A 24,255-nucleotide genomic window follows, 5' to 3' on the forward strand; every position below is an offset into this window, starting at 1 on the left:
CACAAGGACTAAAACAGATTAGGAGAACAGGCAAAGTGGCAAATGGAATAGCATTGGGAATTGAATAGCCATACACTTTGGTATAAGGAACAAATGTGTAGACAATTTCCTAAATGGCCAGAAAATTCAAAAATCTTAGGTGCAAAGAGACTTGGGCAGGATTCCCTAAAGATTAACCTGCAGGTTGAATCAGTGATGAGGAAAGCAAAAATAAAGTTAGCATTCATTTTGAGAGGACGAGAATATAAAAACAAGGATGTAATGCTGAGGCTTTATAAGGCACTGGTGAGGCTTCACTTGGAATATAGTGAGCCATTTTGGGCCCCTTATCTAAGAAAAGGATGTGCTGACATTGCCGAGGGTTCAGAAGAGGTTCACAAGAATGATTCTGGGAATGAGAGAGTTATTATATGTTGAACGTTTGACAGCTCTGAAGGCCTGTACTCACTGAAATTTAGAGGAATGAAGGGGATCTCACTGAACCCTATTGAATCTGAAAAACCTAGATAAAGGAGAAATGGAGAGGATGTTTCACATAGTGAGGGAATCTAGAATCAGAGGGCACAGCCTCAGAATAGGGAGTCATCCATTTAGAACAGAGGTGAGGGGGAATTTCTTTAGCCAGAGGGTAGTGAATCTTTGGAATTCGTTGCCACAAGCGGCTGTACAGGCCATATCACTGGCTGTATTTAAGCCGGAGGTTAATAGGTTCTTGATTAGTCAGAATGTTAAAGGTTATGGGAAGAAGGCAGGAGAATGGAGTTCAGAGGGAAATGACAGAGCACACTCGATGAGCCAAATGGCCTAATTCTGCTCCAGCATCTTATGCTTGATGAAGTCAATGACTCAAAAGGCTGAATGGCCTGATTCTTCTACTATGCCTTATATCTTATAATTCTGTATTTTAATTGGAACAGCAGTGAAAAGAAAGGAAACCTACAAAATTATAAGAGGTAGAAGTATATTTTACTTTAAAATTTAAAAAATAAAAGGATTTTGCCTTGCCTTTCTGTGGTAATCCCTCTGCTGATTAAACTTGTCCACCACCTTTTCAGCCTGTCGGTCACACTCTACCTGCAGGTACTTTATAAGTGTGTAAAGCCTGCCAGGCCCATAGTACGTCTCAACGATAGGCTGATGAGTCTCCACTATTCGAGCGATCCCTATGAGAAAGATTAACACAACCATCCATGTTAGCTACATCATAAAAACCACACCTCCAGGTTCAGCATCACTTTGTCAGGTTAGATGTAAACTAAACCTAGCTTTACTCTACCTTAATCATCTGTCTCCATTTTCAGTTTTTCTCTATTCCCTACACTAGATTATACCAACTAATGGTGTTATTAGAATACTTCTGCCAACATTGACAAAACCGATCTACTGCTGTACAGACATTGTTCATCAGACCCTCATGATCAGCAAGTTACCACAAGGATTGCTATCAAAAACAAAACTGATGCTACTGTTACTTCAAATGGCCTTGTATGGCTCTGCATTGTGTTGTTAGAATTACACTACGAGCTTGGCAATTGTATCAAGCCACCACTAATGGTATTAGCAATGGGCTCAGCCTTTTCACAGGTTAGCCAGGAAGGGACATTAAACAATACTCTTAAATGAACTGTATAAAAACTTAACCTTTTATTCAAGGTGTATAAGCTTGTTGGTGCTTCTGCCACCAGTGAGGTGGAACAAAGAGTGAATCCATCTCTTAGAACAGACTGGGCTCAAAAATCAGGATTGGAAAGGATCAGGCTATCACCATCGTTGTAGTCCTTCTACTACATTGGGGTTGAAACTATAGAGCTATAAATATGATTGCAGCTCTTTAATTAGATTCAAAGGCATTCTTACCTTCAAAGAGCAGTGTGAGAGTATCAGCATAGGTAACTGCTGCCCTACGATCACTCATCTCAATGCTCAGTGCCAACTGAAGGTTTTCTTCAGCTTTTTTTGCTATCTTTAAAAGTAAAAGAAATTATCCAGGTTGTACAAAGACTTAAGTGCAATTCACATCCAAGCCAAGGATATTGCAACAGCAACATACATCTACATACCCAACCCACTCCCTTTAGTGTTGCTGATCCAATGACAAACACAATTTATCCTTATTGAGACTAAACTGGAATATTCTGTGCAGTTCTGGTCATCTACCTGTAGGAGAAATATCAGTAAGACTGAAAGAGTGCAGATACAATTTACGAGGATGTTGCTGGGACATGAGGACCTAGGATACAGGTAAAGTTTGAATAGGTTAAGAATTTATTCCCTAGAGCATAGGAGAATGAGAGGACATTTAATAGAGGTATGCAAAATTATGAGGGCTATAGATTCGGTAAACGGAGGCTGGATTTTTTCCAATGAGATTGGATGAGACAAGAACTAGAGGTCATATAATAGCTTAAGGGTGAAAGGTGAAATATTTAAGGGGAGCATGAGGAACTTTATTCAGAGAACGGCAAGAGTGTGGAATGAGCTGCTAGCGTAAATGATAGATGTGGGTTTGATTTCAATGTTTTGGATAAGTACATGGATCAGAGGGGTTTGGAGGCCTATGTTCCAGGTGCAGGTCTATGGGATTAGACAGAATAATAGTTTGAATTAGACTAGATGGACCAAAGGACCTATTTTATACTGTAGTGCTCTATGACTCTAAAGGTTGGTACCTTCAACCGCGTGGTAATCCTTTGGTGTTGCATAACAAAATGATAAGTCAAGATTTCAACACAAAGATTTAGAATACATAGGACTCTAAATCACAGAAACACCAACACAGCAGCAGGAGGGGGCCCTCTATGAAAGGGGGAACAGCTCAGTTATCCAAAGAAGCCGACCATCCTTCTGTTCTCCTTGTCCCTTTACCTGTTTACAAAGGTACTCTGAGAACTTGCTCAGTCCTTCTTCATGCAATCCCAGTAATGGGAAGATCTTGAAGAAACGCTCCACCTGTGGCAGGTCACCTTCCATGATGGCTACATCAAATTTCTCAGCAACAATCACCCTGAGCCGCTGGTCTGCCTCTTGCAAAAGGTTAAGGCTTGCATCAATGACATTAGCTGTTGGGAAACGTAGCTACAATTAGCTCAGGAAATATTACAGAATCATTTATTTAATTTTGCTGCTAACTATATGCTCAGTTTAATTAAACATGCTACCACTAATAATTAGATTATCATGTTCCATAATCAATCTCCTATTATTCCATATATAGATTTAGTGCTCAACATACACAGTGACAACTTTATTAGGTACAGGGGTGGAACACGGTGTGGTTTTCTGCTGCTGTAGCCCATCCACTTCAAGGTTTGATGTGTTGTGCATTCTGAGATCTCTTCTGTATACCACTGTTGTAATGCGTGGTTATTTGAGTTAGTCGTTTTCCTGTCAGCTTGAACCAGTCTAGCCATTCTCCTCTTTCCTCTCTCATTAACAAGACACTCGTTAACAAAACTGCTGCTCATGAATGTACTTTCGTTTTTCACACCATTCTCTAAACTCTAGTGACTGCTGTGCATGAAAATCTCAGGGGATCAGCAGTTTCTGTGATACTCATACCAACTGTCTGGCATCAACAATCAGTCTATGGTCACTGACACCACATTTCTTCCCCATTCTGATAGTTGCTCTGAACACAACTGAACTGCTTAAACATGTCTGCATGAGTTTATGCACTGAGTTGCTGCCACATGATTGGCTGATTAGATATTTGCATTAATGAATCTAATAAAGTGGCCACTGAGTGTATTTTTAGACAATACACACCAAACTCCTTCATCACAATCCCTGAATACCTCCTGTCCCAAAAAAAGCAGGACCATCCAATCTAACCTACTTAATTAATGCTAGTCTAATTCCATTCATCAGCAATACCACTGATACTGACATCAGTGGCACTTATGCTCCACTGACAGTCAGTCTGGGTTTCAGCAGGACTTCTCTCCGTTTCGTACCTCATTGTAGCCTTGGTCATACAGGTAGTTCATGTAGTGACCAGTACAGACTGATTGTTCAAGGCTGCACCTGACCATTGGCTTCATTGCTAGCTCTACCCAGATCCCTTGATGCCACACTTCAATGAATGGTTTCCCTCACAGAAGTTGCCTGTGCCCAACCAGCTTAAACTCTGTAAACTGCCAAGGAAACACTTGAGCCAATTTGGATTTCACAGAGACATACAGGACAATAACACACACTTGTCCATGCTGACCAAGATATCTATCTGAGCTGGTCACATGGTTGGGATTTGGCCCATATCCTTTCCCTCACCATGCATCTCTCCACATGTTTTGAAGAATGTAATTGTATTCTCCTCTTGAGCTTCCTCTGAAAATTTACTTTGTATACTCACCACCCTCTGTGTGGAATAAGTTAATTCTCAGGTCCCTTACAAATCCTTCCCTCTCACCTTAAATCTATGTCCACTAATTTTAGAGATCTCTATAAGGGCAAAAAGACCACTCACCTTGCCATGCCATCTTTCTGCACCTTTTCTAGCTATGGCTGGTGACCAGAGCTATGCACAATATTCCAAGTGTAGTCTCACCAATAACCAGTATAGTTAGATCATAAGACATAGGAGTAGAATTCCACCATTTGGCCCATCGAGTCTGCTCTGCCATTCAATCATAGCTGATCCTTTCTCCCCCATCCTCAGCACCACTTCCTGCCTCCTCCCTGTAACCTTTAATGCCATGCCCAATCAAGAACCTATCAATCTTCTCCTTGAATACACCCAATGACCTGGCCTCCACAGCAGCCTGTGGTAATAAATTCCACAAATTCACCACAACGTGTCTATCCTTTTTTAAAGAGTGGAGTGACGTTTGCAATTTTCCAGTCCTCTGGCATCATGCTAGAGTCCAATGATTTTTGAAAGATCATTACTAAGGCCTCCAATCTCTAGCACTGCCTCTTTCAGAACCCTAGCCTGCAGTTCATCTGATCCAGGTGACTCATGTACCCTTAGGTCTTTAAGCTTTTTGAACACCTTCTCCCTTGTAACAGCAACTGTAGCCACTTCTCTTCCCTCACAGCCTTCAATATCAGGCACACTGTTAGTGTCTTCTACAGTGAAGACTGATGCAAAATACTTATTTAGTTCGTCTGTCATCTCCTTGGACCCCGTCATTATTTCTCCAGCCTCAATTTCTAGCAGTCCTATACCCACTCTCGTCTCTTTCTTTTTTTAAAAAAAAACACACTTGAAAAAGCTTTTACTATCCACTTTGGTACGTACTGTTTGCTAGCTTCCTTTCGTATTTCATCTTTTCCCTCCTAATGATTCTTTTAGTTGCTCCCTGTAGAGTTTTAGAAGCTTCCCAATCCTGTCTTCCCACTAATTTTTGTTTGTTGTATGCCCTCTCTTTTGCTTTTATATTGGAGGTAATACTTTTGCTTTGACTACCCTTGCCAGCCATTATTTTGCCATTTGAGTATTCTTTTGTTTTTGGAATACTGTACATTTGTTTTTGGAATATACATCTATCCTGCACCTTCCTCATTTTTCCCAGAAACTCACACCATTGCTGTTCTGTCATCCCTGCCAGCATCTCCTTTCAATTTACTTTGGCCAACTCCTCTCTCATACCACTGTAATTTCCTTTACTTCACTGAAATACTGCTATATCATATTTTACTTTTCCCTGTTAAATTTCAAGTTGAACTCAAACATATTGTGATCACTGCCTTCTAAGGGTGTTTTTTTTTACCTTAAACTCCCTAACCACTCCGGTTCATTACATAACAACAGTAGCTGATCTCCTGGTAGGCTCAACGACAAATTGCTCTAAAAAGCCATCTCAAAACTCACTCTCATGAGATCCCTTTCCAACCCGATTTTTCCAATTGACCTGCATGTTGATAACATCCACGACTATCATACATTGTTCTTTTGACATAACACTGTCCTCTTTGTATATTTGCAACATGATGCCTAACTCGTGTACTCAATACCTGAACTGATGAAGGCAAGCATGCCAAGCACCTTCTCCATTGCTTTATCTACCTGCGTCATCACTTTCAGAGCACTATGTACCCATAACTTCGGTCTCTCTATTCTACACCATCTTCCAGAGCACCGCCATTTAGCTGCAACTTATTCCCTAATTTAACTAACCAAGCTGTAGCGTCACAATTCCATCTGCCATAACTTGGCACACTTCCTCAGTTCATCTAGATCCTGTTATGTTAGATAGCCTTCTTCACCATCCACTACACCACCAAGTTTGGTGTCATCCACACATGTACTAACCATATTAATACGGTCATCAATAGAACTGAAGACATACTAGTGATGTGCATAACACAAGAGAACAGGAACAGGAGAAAGGTTCTCAACCTACCTACCTTAGCTGATCTACTCAGATATCAACGCCTACTCTGTATCAAATATGACAATCTCTCAAATACGTATTACCTTCACTTTAAATATTTATAATAAGCTACCTTCCATTACTCTTTGGGAAAGAGAATTCTAGACATTTTACCATCCCCTGCTACAAGAAATTCCATATACTTCAGTTTTAAATGATAGGCCCCTTGAAACTACGCCTCCTTGTTTAAGATTCTCCCACTGGTGAAAACATTTCAACATGTCCCCTCAGGATCTTATGTTTCAATAAGATCATCCCTCATTTGCCTAAATTTCATTAATACAAATCTAACTTGTCTAGTCTCTCTTGATAGACAATCCTCTCAACTCAGGAATTTGCTTGGAAAACTCCCTTTGGACTGTTTCTATTAAAACTAGTAATTTATTGATAAAAGGAATCAAAACTATGCACAGCATCCTGGTTGTGGCCTACCTAATAAGCAATTGTAATAAAGCTTTATTATTTCAAAACTCTCATTACTTCACCATAAAGGCTACAAATGGTCCACAGCAGATGCCATCTCATTGGGCCTTCACTCAACCCTGGAACGTCTGGACAGCGAAGATCCTGGACACCAGGATCTTTATCAAATACAACTCAGCATTCAATACCATCATCCCCTCAAAACTAACCAATAAGCTTCAAGACCTTGCCCTCAATACCTTCTCCTGCAATGGGATCCTTTATTTCTTCACTTGCAGGCTGCAGTCAGTTCGGATTGGCAACATCTCCTCCACAATCTCCATTAGCACAGGTGCTTCACCTTGCTGTGTGCTTAGTCCCATGCTCTGCTCACCTTACACTTATGACTATGTGGCTAAGCATAGCTCCAATGCAATATTTATTAAGTGTGCTGATGACACCACCTGTTGTAGGCCAATCAAAGATGGTGACAAATCAGCGAAGAGGAGGAAGATTGAAAATCTAGCTGAATGGTGCCATAACAACAACCTCTTACTCAATGTCAGCAAGACCAAGGAGCTGATTACTGACTTCAGGAGGAGGAAACCAGAGGTCCATGAGCCAATCTTCATTGGGGGATCAGAAGTGGAGAAGGTTAACAAATTTAAATTCCTCTGAGGATCTGTTCTGGACCCAGCATGTAAGTGCAATTATAAATAAATCACATAGAAGTTTGCAAAGATCCAACAGGTAAAGCCTGCCCCACCATTGAGCACATCAACATGGAGCGTTGTCACAGGAAAGCAGCATCTATCTTAAGACCTCCACCACCCAAGTCACACTCCCTTTTATCTGATGGCAGCAGTGAGGTGGTACAGGAGCCTCAGGATTGACACCACCAGGTTCAGAAATAGTTATTACCCCTCAACCAGAGCAGATAACTGCACTCAACTTCACTTGCCTCATGACTGCTCTCACAACTTAAGGACTTCTCATATTAGGCCATAAAACCGTAAGATTATAGGAGCAGAAGTAGGCCATTTGGCCCATTGAGTCTGCTCTGCCATTCAATCATGGGCTGATCCAATTCTTCCAGTCATCCCCACTCTCCTGCCTTCACCCCATACCCTTTGATGCCCTGGCTAATCAAGAACCTATCTATCTCTGCCTTAAGTACACCCAATAACTTGGCCTCCACAGCCACTCCCGGCAACAAATTCTACAGATTTACCACCTCTGACTGAAGCAATTTCTCCGCATCTCAGTTCTAAAAGAATGTCTTTCAATCCTGAAGTCGTGCTCTCGTCCTAGAATCCCCTACCATGGGAAATTACTTAGCCATGTCTAAACTGATCAGGCCTTTTAACAGTCGGAATGTTTCTATAAGATCCCCCCTCATTCTCCTGAACTCCAGGGAATATAGCCCAAGAGCTGCCAGATGTTCATCATACAGTAACCCTTTCATTCCTGGAATCATTCTCATGAATCTTCTCTGAACCCTCTCCAATGCCAGCATATCATTTCTAAAATAAGGAGCCCAAAACTGCACACAACACTCCCAGTGTGGTCTCACGAGTGCCTTAGAGCCTCAACATCACATCCCTGCTCTTATATTCTACACCTCCAGAAATGAATGCCAACATTGCATTTGACTCCTTCACAACCGACTCAACTTGGAGATTAACTTTTAGGGTGTCCTGCACAAAGACTCTCAAGTCCCTTTGCATCATTGCATTTTGAATTTTCTCCCCATCTAAATAACAGTCTGTCCATTTATTTCTTCCACCAAAGTGCATGACCGTACATTTTCCAATATTGAAAATCATTTGCCACTTCTTTGCCCATTCCCCTAAACTATCTAAGTCTCTGTTTCCTCAACACTACCCGCTCCTCCACCTATCTTTGTATCATCAGCAAATTTAGCCACAAATCCATTAATACCATTGTCCAAATCATTGACATACATCGGAAAAAGCATCGGTCCCAACACCAACCCCTGTGGAACTCACTGGTAACTGGCAGCCAGCCAGAATAGAATCCCTTTATTCTCACTGTTTTCTGCTGACCAGCCAATTCTCCACCTATGTTAGTACTTTCCCTGTAACTCCATGGGCTCTTACCTTGCTAAGCAGCCCCACATGTGGCACCTTGTCAAAGGCCTTCTGAAAATCCAAGTACACCACGTCTACTGCATCTCCTTTGTCTACACTACTTGTAATTTCCTCAAAAAATTGCAGTAGGTTTGGCAGGCAGGATTTTCCTTTCAGGAAACCATTTCAGTTCCAACAACTCCATTTCCAATAACCATTTCAGAACCTTTCAGTTCCAAGAACTTCCCAACCACTGATGTCAGGCTAACAGGTCTATAGTTTCCTTTCTGCTGCCTCCCACCCTTCTTAAATGGCAGAGCAACATTTGTAATTTTCCAGTAATCCGGTACAATGCCAGAATCTATCAATTCTTGAAAGATCATCATTAATGCCTCTGCACTATCGCCAGCTACTTCTTTCAGAACCTGAGGGTGCATTCCATCAGGTCCATGAGTTTTATCCACTCTCATTCCGTTAACCTTCCTGAGCACCTTCTCAGTCACAATTTTCACTGCACAAACTTCACTTCCCTGAAACTACTGAATGTCCAGTATACTGCAAACGTCTTCCACTGTGAAGACTGATGCAAAATACGCATTCAGTTCCTCTGCCATCTCTGCATCTCTCATTACAATATCTCCAGTGTCATTTTGTATTGGTCCTGTATCTACCCCGGACTTTTACCCTTTATATACTTAAAACAGCTTTTAGTATTGTACTGTTCGTGAAACGAATAGGAACACTTCAGGGCATGAAGGCAAGGATTGAGATTGAGGAAAATGAATGTTCAAAATTTCACAAAGCCAGATCAGTGCCATATGCAATCCATCCTGGAGTAGAGGCAGAGCTGGAAAATCTGGAGCAGACTGGGGTCCTGTCAAAGGTTTTTTGGAGTGAATGGGCCATGACTATTGTTTCAGTGATGAAGAAAACCTCCAGCACAAAACCAGGAAAACGAAGCAAGGTGCTCATATGTGGTGATTTTAAAGTGACTGTTAACCCGGTTCTCCGCACAGTATAGTATCCGCTCCCTCATATTGAGGACATCTTTGCTTTCCTGTCAGGAGGGAAACATTTCACAAAAAAATCAATTTGACTTAGGCTTATCTTCAAATAGAAATCGATGAAGCATCCAAGAAATACCTGATAATAAATACACACAAAGGACTTTACCAGTACAACAGATTGGTGTTTGGGATAGCAGCAGCTCCTGCAATCTAGCAAAGGGCAATGGGCCAGGTCCTGCAGGGGATTCCAGGGACTCCGTGTTACCTGGATGACATCATTGTCACCAGCAAAGATAATCATCTTTCTAACCTTGAACAAGTGTTCACCAGTTAACAAGAATATAGGCTCAGAACTGAATCAACAGAAATGTGAGATTTTCTAAAAAGGAAATTTCATACTGTGAGCATGTGATCAACAAGGATGCCTTACACACATCTCAAGACGAGATGGAAGCGGTGCTTGAGGCACCACCACCCAAAAATGTGTCTCAGCCAAGAGCATATCTTGGACTAGTGAACTATTACCGCAAGCTCTTGCCTACTCTATCCACAGTCCTACACTCACTAAATGTACTATTACAGACAGAAACACAGTGGAAATGGACTGAGAGCTGTGAGAAAGCATTTCAAGAAACTAAAAGACTCAAAAGGGGTACTTGCGCACTTTGACTCCTCCTTACCAATCCAACTAGCTTATGATGCCTCGCCCCAAGGTATAGGAGCTGTGTTATCGCACAAGTTTCCAGATGGCTCAGAAAGACCAATAGCCTTTGCCTCATGAACGCCAATTTCAACCAAGAAACTCAGTCACTACCTGTATGGCCAAAAGTTTACCCTGTTGACTGATCATCAGCCTCTCGTGTCAATCTTCAATCCAAGAAAAGGCGTTTCAGTGATGAAAGCACAAAAGCTGCAATGATGGTCTCTGTTCTTAGGAGGTCACATGTATGACATTGAACACAAGGGAACCAAGCAACATGGCAACACAGAAGGGTTGTCACATTTACACTGCTGACTTCCGAGGTAACTACACAAATGAATTCAGCAGAGGTCCTTCACACAATAGTAGTTGAACAATTACCAGTAATTTACAGCCTCATTGAAAGGGAGACACGCAATGACCTTACATTGTCAAAAGTGTATGACATCACAGTAAAGGGGCGGCCAGCATGGGGTAACACACTGTTTCCAGCCTTCTCAGCGAGGAAGGAGCAGTTGTCAGTGTGTTGGGGAACACTAATATGTGGCTCACGAGTTGTGATTCCTCCTAACCTACATACCAGAATGCTGGAGGAACTGCATGAGGGGCACCTGGGTACCATGAAGATGAAAGGTCTTGCCCATGCCTATGTGTGGTGGCCAGGAATCAATAAAGAGGTTGAGGATGTGACCAAGAACTGCTCTGGATGTCAAGAGATCCAAAACACACTACCACAAGCCCCTCTCCATCCGTGGGAGTGGCCCTCACCACCATGGCAGCGAGTGCCCATTGACTTTGCTGGACTATTCATGGACTCTATCTTTAATGCCGTTGATGTACATTCCAAATGGCCAGAGGTCATCAAATGAAGACAACCACATTGGAAAAGACCATTACAGTGCTGAGGGCCATGTTCACCAGGAATAGCAAACCAGAGCAAATCTGCACAAACAATGGACGACAATTTGTCTCTGAAGAATTCCAAAGTTTTGTGAAGAACAATGGAATCAAACACTTTACACAGAACATAGAATAGTACAGCATATTAATTTCTGCCATAGAAGGGCCACTGATGTATAGAATATAGGTGGGAGAGAACATATGGAGACGGCATGTGGACCAAATCCTGGATGCTCGGGTGAAAAGCACACCACCACCTTGCCCTGACTCCCCAGACATAGAAGCAAACACTCTAGCTGTGACCACTTCAGCCTCCTCCACAGATAAACTTGTTATCAGTGTTGAGGACCCACCTGAAGTACCTGTGGAGACTCCTTCTCCGAAGCAAATATTTCAAGTCAGACGCTATCCGAGAGGCAGAGGAGACCTCCCCAGTGACTTGAGTTATAAATGGGTCTTAGACCAAAAGTTAAAAAAAGTTGTACCATATAGCCTACTGTATAATATGGGACTATTATTTTATGTCGTAGTAACATGCTATTGAGCATGCACTATTAGGCAATTATTGATCTGTATGTTTGGGTTCAGTTCGGGTTCCGAAAGTAAAGAAAACCCGTTAACTTAGCTCCAGTCTCTAGTGTTTATAGTTTTGTTGTGTAACCGATCACATACTCAACAAAAGTAAAAAAAAGAAAAAAGGGGGCTTGTTATAATTTGATATAATGTTAACACGAGGAAATCTGCAGATGCTGGAAATTCAAACAACACACGTTTCGGGCCGAGACCCTTTGTCCTGACCTCTCTTTGTCCTTGGGCTTCCCGTCCCATGATCCTCTCCCTTCTCCAGCTCTGTATCCCTTTTGCCAATCACCTTTCCAGCTCTCAGCTTCATCCCACCCCCTCCAGTCTTCTCCTATCATTTCGCATTTCCCCCTCCCCCCACTACTTTCAAATCTCTTACTATCTTTCCTTTCAGTTAGTCCTGACGAAGGGTCTCAGCCCAAAATGTCGACAGTGCTTCTCCTTATAGATGCTGCCAGGCTTCTTCTCATAATTCATCTTTTCCTTCCGAATGACCTTCCTCCTGCAAATGTTAAAAGCTTCCCAATCCTCTATCTTCCCACTAGCTCTGGCTTCCTTGTATGCCCTCTCTTTTGCTTTTACTTTGGCTCTGACTTCACTTGTCAGCCACGTTAGTGTCCTTCCTTCCTTTCAAAATTTCTTATTATTTGGAATATATCTGTCTTGCACTTCCCTCAATTTTCACAGAAACTCCAGCTCTGCTGTCCTTCCTGCAAATGTCCCTTTCTAGTCAATTTTGGTCAGTTCCCCTTTCATGCCATTGTAATTTCCTTTATTCCATTGAAATACTGACACATTGGATTTTATTTTTTTCCCTCTCAAATTTCAATGTGAACTTGATCATATTGTGATCACTGTTCCCTAAGGGTCCCTTAACCTTAAGCTCTATGACCTCTGGATCATTGCACAACACCCAGTGTGGCACAACCAATCCCCTAGTGGGCTTCACAACAAGCTGTTCTAAAAAGCCATCCCTTAGACATTCTACAAATTCTCTCTTGAGGTCCAATACTGACCTGCCTTGTTTTCCCAATCCACCTTCATGTTAAAATGCCCAACGATTATCAAAACATTGCCCTTCTGACACGCCTTTTCTATTTCCTGCTGTAATTCGTAATCCAGGTGTCGCCTGCCATTTGAACACCTGTATACAACTACCATTAGGGTCCTTTTACCCTTGCCATTTCTTAACTCAACCCATAGAGACTCTACACCTTCCAATCCTATGTCATCCCTTTCTAATGATTTAGAATTATTTCTTATACATAGGGCCACACCAACCCATCTACCTACTAACCTATCTTTCTGATACACCATATATCCTTGGACATTCAGCTCCTAATGGCAGCCATCGTTTAGCCAAGTTTCAGAGATGGCCACAATGTCATATTTGCCAATCTGTATCTGAATTTTAAGATCATCCATTTTATTCCTTATGCTGCATGCATTCAAATACAACACTCTTAGTCCAGTGTTTGTTGCTTTCTGTTTTAACTGCACCATGCCTCTATTGCCCTGTAATTCATTCCACTGGCTTTGATTAAGCCTCATTTCCTCTGTTTCTATAATCTCTGTAACACGCTATCTTTGATTTAATTCTGTTTTCTCCTTCCTCAGCCTTATCACTCCAGTTCCCATCCCTCCGCCAACTTAGTTTAAACCCTCCCTTACAGCTCTATCAAATGTGCCTGCTAGGAAATTGGACCGCTTTGGGTTCAGGTGTAACACGTCCTTTTTGTAGAGGTCATACCTCCCCAGAAGAGGCCCTAATGATCCATGAATCTGAAGCCCTGCCCCCTACACCAGCCTCTCAGCCACACATTCATACACCTGATCAGGCCATTCTTGCACTCATTAGCACGTGGCACAGGCAGCAGTCCTGAGATTACTACCCTAGAGGTCCTGCCTTTCAGATTCCTATCTAACTTCCTAAATTCTCTCTTCAGGAACTCCTCCCTTTTTCTACCTATGTCACTGGTACCAATGTGTACCAGGACTTCTGTCTGGTCTACTCTGGTCTACTTTAGACTACTCTGCACCCGATCTCAGACATCCTGTACCCTGGCACCTGGGAGGCAACACACCATGCAGGTATCTCTATTATCTCAGGTAACCTCCTGTCTGTTCTCCTTACTATGGAATCCCTTATGACTACCACATTCTTCATCTTCCTCTTTCCCTTCTGCACCACAGAACCAGGATCAGTGCCAGAGACCTGATCGCTGTGGTCGTCCTCTGTCAGGTCATCCCCCTCAACTGTATACAAAATGAGGTAATGATTACTGAGGGGGATGGCCACAGGGGTGTTCTCTACAATCTGAGCCCTTTGCCTCGTTTCCCTGACCGTCACCCACTTATCTGACTCCTTCAGCAAAATACTAACCCTACCCTATTCCAAAGGTCTCGGCCCAAAACATCGACAGCGCTTCTCCCTATCGATGCTGCCTGGCCTGCTGTGTTCTACCAGCATTTTGTGTGTGTTGTTGTCTGTATATATTTTGTATAGTTTTATCAACAGTTTTCACCATACGTTAGTGCGGAAAAATGAACAGTAAATGGTTAATCTTACTGCGATCCTATCCTCATTGGCTACAGTTTAACTTTGTGTTAGTCAGAGTTTCAACACACTGCACGAGAACACTACAGGGTTGTATATGGTGACATATATGAACTTTGATAATAAATTTATTTTAAGTATTCTGTGTTCTTAATGATGTTGTATTTGACTGTTAACGCTTTGTAATTCATACTCAAGAACACAAGATCTTTTTACTCATTTGTTGTCTTTTTTTCTATTTAGTTGATTAAACTGTGTTTTGATTCCTTATACTGAAATGTGTAACTTCATATTTTCCCCATATTAAACTCCATTTTCCAAGTTTTAACCCAGTGAGTCAACCCATCTATATCCCATTGTGGGTCACAAGTATCCTCATCATAACCTGCACTTTAACCAATTTTCAAGTCACCAACATAAGGGAAAATAAACAATTTCCTTTACCAGTACATGAGGAACCAGAAAGGATACAGGTTCAGACCTACCATTGCACAATCAGAAAGGATTAATTAATAACCCAGTAGTTGAAAGGTCAGTGGGTTTAATTTGAAAGCAGCATCTTATATTCATACAAAGAAAACTATGGAAGCATAAGATGTGAGATGCCTATTGCAGATTGGAAGACTTACAGAATACCTAGTTTCATCAAATAGCTGTTGCTTTAAGGCAGGAAAATTGGACCAAAAAAATAAAGAGATTCTAGTAAGATCAAAGGAAAAGGCTGAAGAACAGTAAGCTGAAGATTGAGAAAACTTCAAATTCGCAGAGGAAGAAAGTAATCAGAAAGTAAAGGGCAAATAGAAAACTAGCCAGAGGCATAAAAACAGACTAAGAGTCCCTGTGAATATGTAAATTGCCTAAACCAGGCATGGGCAAACTACGGCCCGGGGGCCATATGCAGCCAGTTAAGCTTTTTAATCCGGCCCGCAGAACTTGATGAAATTATATTAATAAACCTTGTTAGTGTTTTTTCCCCGCAATTCTGGCGTTTTCCCAACGTTTTCTGGCACTCTATATACATTGACCTTTGTTGAGGTGCAGCCTATTACTCCACATTTGCGCTTTACTCTTTGTTCGGCTCGACCTATTTGTGTGAACAGGCGTTCAGCGTCATGAACATCAACAAAGCCAGCCACAGATCCAAGTTAACTGACCAACACCTCAGATCCATCCTGAGAATCGCCACAACAAAACTAAATCCAGACTTTGATGCGCTGGCTAAAAAGGGAGACCAACAACACTGTTCCCACTGAAATTAAAAATAAGTTTCTTCCTTGTGTTATATAAAAAATACATTTGAAAATATTTTTTTCAATAAGCCTTACATGTTACATGTCATTTCTGTTAAGTGATGGACATGAGTAGTGCGCAGGCGCACGTGCGTTCTCAAAATAAAAATTGCGCTCCAGATCAAATAACGCGCTCCGCATACTGGTGTGCTGTCACTGTTCTGTCCTTGTGCTGGTCGTTGTTGAGTTTTGGCACAGGGGACAATTGAGTAAGAAGGAGCAGGACAAGTAGACCTGCATCTCCTACTGTTTTTGAAATAAAGACAGTCAGGAGGAGAGTGATGATGATAATATCTTGAAGGATAACAGAATTTTCAGTGCTTTAAAATAATAACTGTTACTATTAAAAAAGCTGTATTTTATTCATTTAATTTTCAGTGTTTTAAAAGTCATTTCAATAAATAGCTAAATACCATGGGACTTCAAACACAGATATTTTGTTGTAATGCATTTGTTCATTTTCAATTGAAATTAAAGCACATGTTTTCTACATATCCCATGATATTTTATTTTCTCTTATGAGGTGTATTACCAAAACACTCCGTCCATCTGCTCCTGGTCCGGCCCCTCTGTCAAATTTTAGAACCCTTTGTGGCCCACAAGTCAAAAAGTTTGCCCACCCCTGGCCTAAACAATGGAGTCTACAATGAGGTGAGGGTTTGGCTAGTATAGACAGGGAACACAGGCAACCTGGTAGGAGAGTTGAGGAACAGTGGAAGACTTTCAAAGAGATTTTTCACAGTGCTGAATAAAAGTACAGTCGGCCCACTTTAGGACCGGGGGGAGCTCCGAACTCGCCGCCCATGGCAGCTGCTGAATCCGCAGTGCTTCTATTCCGTTGACGGAAGACTATCATGATTGAAAATAAAGTGGAAATAAAGCGATCAGAAAGAGGTGAAACGCCATCAGTTACTGGAAAAGCGCTAGGCTACAGTCGGTCAACAATCGGAACAATTTTAAAGGATAAAGTGAGAATGATGAAGCATGTCAAAGGTCCTGCCCCGATGAAAGCTAAGATTATTACTAAGCAATACAGTGGTTTAATTATTGAAATACATACGTTTCTTAAGTGTTTTATACGCAAAGAAAGGTAAAATATATACTATATACACTAAGACAAACGTTTGACTAACTGATGCTAAATAATACGTACCGGGTGTACCTGTTCCGACTTGCATACAGATCAGACTTAAAGACTGCTTGTACTTTAAATCATTGCTAGATTACTTATAGTACTTAATACAATGTAAATGCTATGTAAATAGTTGTTATACTGTATTGTTCAGGATAGCGGTCACCAACCTTTTTAAGCCCAAGATCCCCTACCCCAGCCTTAGTGAAAGGCAAGATCGACCTACTAAATCGTTTAGAGAAAAAAAACAGCTCAGATTGTACTTCCAACTTGAGGCCTTTTATTTAGGCTAATTGTATTTGAATTACATAAAATGCTTTTGTCAAACTTACAAATTAATTCAACCAAGAAAACACTAACTAGCATATCAAGCACACCATAGCTGTCTTTCTTTAAGAATATTACAATACTTCATACCCTTAATTCTAAGTTTCATTATTTAATTTTCTTTCAACACGAAAAATAAATGAATAAAAATTGACTCTTGCACTCAGTGTGATGACTGGGGCTGAATACTTTCTGCTAGTTCCCTGAGATTTGGCTCATAACTACAGATAGCCAGTCTGAGACAGTCTATGAGGTGTCTGTCAGTAAGACAGCTCCTGTCCTTATATTTAATAATTTTCAACTGTGAAAATGCGATTTCACACAGATAAGTTGACCCGAAGTAGGCACTGACTTATAGTGCATGTGATGAGATGAGGAAACTTCTCCCTGGTGACAAGCCCCCAAAAGTCACCGTCCCTTGATTTTGCTTTAAGCTCGATGTCATTTTGCAAATCAATTATTTCCATTTCAATATCACTTGCTGAAGTTTGGCTGCTATCTGTTCTATATCGATCGGCAGAAATGGGTTTGAAGTAAATGCAGCAATATATTTCATGATGCTTAGCTCCCCAAAACGCCAGTCGAACTCTATTGCCAGTTTGTCTTGGTAAGACAGTACTGCTCAGGGTGAAAAGCAATTTTTTCCTTGATGGCTTGAAACATTTTTTCTAAGTTGGGAAAATGTGTCAGTCTGCCATTCTTTAAATCTGAAATCCAAACACCGAGCTTGGCCTCAAACACATTTACTGCGCTTATCATGTGGGGCAGGTGTCAGTCTTTTCCCACGAGCTCGTTAAGTGCATTTAATTTAGCCATTAGGTCTGTCAGAAACCCTAAATCTAGTAGTCACGCATCATCTGACAGTTCCTCGAGCTCCTCGTTTCTTGCCGACAGAAAAGTCTTTATCTCAGGCAGCAAGTCAACAAATCGTTGCAGCACTTTGCCGTGACTCAACCACCGAACATCAGCATGAAGAATTATGTCTCCGTAAGCGGCATCAAGTTCATCCAGTAACACCTTGAATAGACGTTGCTAAAGCGCTTTTGCTCAAGTCAAGTTTATCAGTCTGACCACCAGTGTCAATACATGAGAAAAATCCACAACCTTCCCAGCCAAAGCAATTTGGACAACGTACAATGTACACATGCGCACCGGGCAGAAAGAACAGAAGTAAAACCCCACAACTCTGGAAACAAACTCTCTTTACAAACAGCTTTCCATAGCAGGAGTATTGCTACATTACCATTATCCTAATTAGTATTACTTATTTTTATAATGTTCACATTACAACAGTATTTGTGTATTTAATTTTCTTCTCTTCCCCCCCCCCCCCCCCCCCCCGGGATCTACTGGGAAAGTCTCAAAGATCGACTGGTCGATCACGATTGGCTGGTTGGCGACCACTAGCTTAGGGGATAATGACAAGAAAAGTCTGTACATGCTCAAACAACGTGTGCTGGAGAGACAACTTCAGGGTTTTCTCGAACCGTGGTTGGTTGAATCCACACATGCGGAATCCGCAGATAAGGAGGGCCGACTGTATATTCCAGTTAAAAAACAAGGATAGTAAGGGTGGGGAGAGCCAGCCTTGGATAACTAAGGAAATAAAAGAAGGCATCAAACTAAAAACTCATGCATATGAAGTCACCAAGTGCACTGGGAAACTGGAAGATTGTTAATTTTTAAAATTTTCTCAAAGTACCTCAAGTGAGCAATAAAGAAAGGGAAACTAGTTTATGTAAGTAAACTAGCACAAAATTATAAAAACAAAAGTTTTTATAATTATATAAAACAGAAAAAGGTGGCTGAAGTGAATGTAGGCCCCTTGGAGGATGAGAAGGGGGAATTGAAATTGGGTAATGAGGAAATGTCTGAGGCTTTGAATGACTACTTTGTGTCAGTCTGCACAGTGGAGGACACATCTTCAGATGTTATGAATGTGATGGGAGGTGAGGACCTCAATACAGCAGCAAACACTAAAGAGGTAATACTGAGCAAACTTACAGGCCTGAAGATAGATAAATCCCCTGGTCCTGATGAAATACATCCGAGCATACTGAAAGAAATGGCAGAAGTTATTGTAGAGGCTTCAGAGATAATTTACCAAAATTCTCTGGTCTCTGGGTAGGTCACGGTGGATTGGAAGATGGAAAATGTCACGCCACTGTTCTAAAAAGGATGTAGGCAAAAGACAGGTAACTATAGGCCAGTTAGTTTAACACCTGTAGTTGGGGGAAAATGCTTGAAGCTATCATTAAAGAAATTGTGAGGCATCTGAAAAGAAACAGATCGATCAGGCAGATGCAGCATGGATTCAGCAAAGGCAAGTCCTGTTTGACAAACTTACTGGCTATAACAAGCGCAGTGGATAGAGAGAAACAGATGGACATTATTTACTTGGATTTCCAAAAGGTATTCAATAAGGTGCCACATAAAAGACTTATCCATATGATAAGGATTCATAGAGTGGGGGTGATGTATTAACATGTATAGAGGATTGGTTAACTAACAGAAAGCAGAGTTGGGATACATGGGTGTCACTCTGGTTGAGAATCAGTGGTGAGCAGTGTGCTGCAGGGATATACATTAACAATCTTGAAGAGGGGACCAAGTGATATACATGATATACATTAAGTCTCATTTTGGATACGGTTGAGGGCAGATGACCTGGCGGAGGATGACCACAGCGATCGGGTCATTGGCACTGAGCCTGGTTCCGTGGCGCAGAAGGGAAAGAGGAAGATGTACATAATATACATTAATGATCTGGAAAAGTGGACTGAGCGTAGTATACCTAAGTTTGCTGATGATACTAAATTGAGTGGAAAAGCAAATTGTGCAGAAGATACGCAGAGTCTGCACAGAGATATAGCTAAGTTAAGTGAGTGGGCAGGGGTCTGGCAGATGGAGTACAATGCTGGTAAATGCCAGGTCATCCACTTTGGAAGGAAAACTGGAAGATTATGTTATTACAGGCAGTCCCCGGGTTACGTACAAGTTCCGTTCCTGAGTCTGTACTTAAGTCAGATTTGTACGTATGTCGGAACAAGTACATCTGATATTATTTAGCGTCAGTCAAATGTTTGTCTTAGTATATAGTATATATTTTACCTTTCTATGCATATAAAACACTTAAGAAACGTATGTATTCCAATAATTAAACCACTGTGTTGCTTAGTAATAATTGTAGCTTTCATCGGGGCAGGACCTTTCAAATGTTCCATTATTCTCACTTTATCCATTATCCTTTAAAATTGTTCTGATCGTTGACCGACTGTAGCCTAATGCTTTTCTAATGACCAATGGTGTTTCACCTCTTTCCAAACGCTTTATTATTTCCACTTTATTTTCAATCGCGATCACTTCCCGTCAATGGAACAGAAGCACTGTGGGCGTCAGGTCCCAACCTCCGTTGGCTCCCAAGGTCCACTGGGTCCCGTCAACAGAACAGAAACACTGCAGGCATCAGGTCCCGACCTCTGCCAGCTCTCGAGGTCCGCTGGGTCTTAAGGACCACCACACACTGTCAATGGAACAGAAACACTGCGAGCAGCGGGTCCCGAGGTGCACTGGGTCCTAACGACCACCGCACTGAGACAAGCTGAATGGGACAAGTGGGGGCTGTGCTGGGTTTGCGTATTTGATCATCCACAATGTTCTGCGTGGGAATTTAAGCTGGAGTTTAAATTGGAATTTAACTGTTATTTTTTTTTTTATATACAAGGTCAGGTTGCGAGCTCGATATCAACCCGGCACAGAAACCTCTGTTCTCCAGCCTGGCATCGACCTCACTGTGCCACCAGCTGACCGGAATGGGGGTGGGGGGGGGCAGGGTCAGGGTGAATCTTACTAAGAAAATTTTAAGCCAAATACAAAGTTAAACACTCAACAGTGTCAACGGCAACAACTTAAAGTAGCGGACAGTGTTCTCCTTCCTCGGTTCGTAAGTACAAGTTGTCCGTAACTTGGGGACTACCTGTATTTAAATGGTAGAAGAATGCAGCATGCTGGTGTGCAGAGGAACTTGGGAGTGCTTGTGCATGAATCACGAAAGGTTGGTTTGCAGGTGAAGCAGGCTATCAAGAAGGCAAATGGAACGTTGGCCTTCATTGTTAGAGGGATTGAATTTAAGAGCAGGGAGGATATGCTGCAACTATACAGGATACTGGTGAGGCCGCACCTGGAGTACTGTGTGCAGTTCTGATCTCCATACTTGAGGAAGGGTATACTGGCTTTGGAGGTGGTGCAGAGGAGGTTCACCAGGTTGATTCCAGAGGTGAGGCAGTTAGACTTTGCAGAGAGATTGAGTCACCTGCGACTGTACTCGCTGGAATTCAGAACAACAAGAGGTGATCTTATAGAAACATATAAAATTATGAAAGGGATAGATAAGATAGAGGCAGGAATGCTGTTTCCACTGGTAGGTGAGACTAGAACTAGGGGACATAGTCTCAAGATCCAGATGAGTAGATTTAGGATGGAGATGAGGAGGAACTGCTTTTCCCAGAGGGTGGTGAATCTGTGGAATTCTCTGTCCAATGAAGCAGCAGAGACTACCTCAGTAAATATAGTTAAGACAAGGCTAGATAGATTTTTGCATAGAAGGGGGAAAAGGCAGGTAGGTGGAGATGAGTCCATGGTCAGATTAGCCATGATCTTATTAAATGGCAGAGCAGGCTTGATGGGCCAGATTGCCTACACCTGCTCCTATGTCTTATGTTCTTATGAAACAGAGTGACAAAATGACATTGTTGCTCCTTACAGATTGAAACCAAGGATTTTACAACAGAGAAAATGAAATGGCAAAGAAACTGTACAAAAACTTAAACTAGAGAAAATCTGCAAAACTAGAAATCCAAATAACACACACACAAAAGGCAACATCTATGGAAAACAGTACAGTCGTCAATTCAGGCCAAGACCCTTCAGCAGTATCAAAACTTCAAACATGAGAAAATCTGCAGTTGTTCATGTTTTCATAGAAGATGGCACAGAAAACTCTAAATTTAATGGAGGCCAAAAATTCCAGAATAAAAAGAACTTATCATTGATTAGAAAAATGATTTTAAAAGACAATATATCTCCAGAATCTGACAAGTTGTATTCAAAGATTTTGGAAGGAGTGGATATGTTGAGGATGCACTCTCCAGTTTTGGCCTTCCAAAATTCCACAGATTTTTCCATAGATAATGGAAAATAGTGACAGTAACCTCACTATCCAAAGGAGAAAAAGTACAGCTAAAAACCACCCAGACTACTGGGGAAACACCAGACCCAACATCAATAAACTAAAAAATAATGCAAGCATCTCACCTGGGTTTCATAGGCAAAATGCCCACCTTTTCACAGTCATAAGACTGAAGACTAAACAAGGTAGTGTTTTAAAATCCTTACCCTCCTTCCCCTGCCGGCTGAGTTCAATTACAGACTTGTCGAGTGACAGGTAGCGATGGATATGTGCAGCTGCCTGCTCGTAGTCCTCATTGCGCAGGGCTGTCTGCACTCCATCAGTGCAGAACTTAAGATCCAAGATGTCATCTGCGCGTTGAATAGCTTGGTAAATCCGATTCTATGATACATATTTAAGACTATGGTTATCACACAAACCTTTTCAAAATAATTTTCTGTTCATACCTCCCATCCCCCATGCGAATCACAGACTATCCCACTGTCCAAATGTGCAGATGACAGTCTCACCCTCAAGGCCTTGACCAACTCATCTAACTAGTGAAGAGTTCAGGCATTTACTCTCAGTGCATGTTAGATTTTAATAATCCTCTTTTTGAAATGCAGAGTAGCTTGTGTACCTGACTTGGTCCACTGGGTTTCATAGAACAGAAAGTCTGAAAATGGATTTTCAGAATGTGAACCTCATGCAGGTGAGAGCTGGAACAGCAGGGGAGATGGGAAAGCAGCTAAAGTGCTCAATTTATGGCAAGGAAAGTATCGGAGCTTGGACATGAAGAATAGCCGCTTTAAAAACAGGTGCCAGCACCCAGAGAACTCCATCTATCACAGGAGAATCAATGATCTTATAAGTTGTATCCCCAGATATTAATATACAGCTGATCCCTGCATTACAGGAAGGTTTGCATTCCTAAATTGGGTCATATCACTATTTTCCATAAGGCAAAGACATGTCATCTGTTCATGCATCAACAAGCTAAAAACAAATGAGATATATATTCAGTTACATTCTTTCATAAAAGTTCTTAAAAGCAAATTTTAATCCGTATTTCAATTTTTTGGGTATTTGTTTTGTGAAGTCTATGAGGGGAAATTTTCGCTCCCCAAACAGCTATAATGTGGGAAGGGGCAGGGGTGGTGGGGTTTCCTTTACTAAAGTTCATAAGATTGTTAAATAAATGCACAGTAAAAGCCAATAAGGTTTCTGATAAATTAGCAACTATATTAAAAGATAACAATGCAGTTTCCTATCCCAAGCCAACACCTTTAGCAGAAGAAGACATAAAACTGAATAATTTAGCTATGTATCCACTGGCCAATATAGGACAATTAACACGAAGCTGATTTCAGAAATTCAGATTTTCATACATTCCTGACACTGACATTATCCATTGTTGATTTATAGATGCCACAATAACATTCTACCTAGCAGTTGCATTGGAATTAAAAGCAATGTGTACCTTGGCTAGGTCAAGCTGCCGAACTTTGCCGCTTACATTTTCAGCCAGGTTGCAAGTAAACGTGATCATCCCTGCAAGTTGTTTGGCATCATCCTCAATCAGCTGCAAATTTGGACTAGGGAACAGGAACAAAGAGGAAGGAACATTACAACACTATTGAGTGCATGCACAATGAAAAAGCAATGGACCATCTCACAGAAAATATGGAAACAAATGACGATTAGCCAGCATCAGGGAAGAGGAAGGAC

The 24,255-nt window shown here is 41.5% G+C and overlaps 1 protein-coding gene across 2 annotated transcripts in view; it reads right to left on the minus strand.

Moving 5' to 3' along the window:
* cog4 (component of oligomeric golgi complex 4) overlaps nt 1-24,255 on the minus strand; it is a 104,188-nt gene that overhangs the window by 66,969 nt on the left and 12,964 nt on the right. Inside the window, exons 3-7 of one of the 2 annotated variants that reach the window (XM_059992504.1) lie at nt 24,008-24,122; nt 22,755-22,929; nt 2,866-3,059; nt 1,858-1,963; nt 1,006-1,163 (exon numbers count right to left, since the gene is read on the minus strand). In XM_059992504.1, the coding sequence (XP_059848487.1) occupies nt 1,006-1,163; nt 1,858-1,963; nt 2,866-3,059; nt 22,755-22,929; nt 24,008-24,122 (748 nt within the window). Of the gene's footprint in view, nt 1-1,005; nt 1,164-1,857; nt 1,964-2,865; nt 3,060-19,364; nt 19,417-22,754; nt 22,930-24,007; nt 24,123-24,255 lie in introns of those variants that run through there. The other variant, XM_059992505.1, reaches the window with a different exon arrangement.

Source organism: Hypanus sabinus, chromosome 17, assembly GCF_030144855.1.
Source record: "Hypanus sabinus isolate sHypSab1 chromosome 17, sHypSab1.hap1, whole genome shotgun sequence".
In the NCBI taxonomy this organism is placed as follows: domain Eukaryota; kingdom Metazoa; phylum Chordata; class Chondrichthyes; order Myliobatiformes; family Dasyatidae; genus Hypanus; species Hypanus sabinus.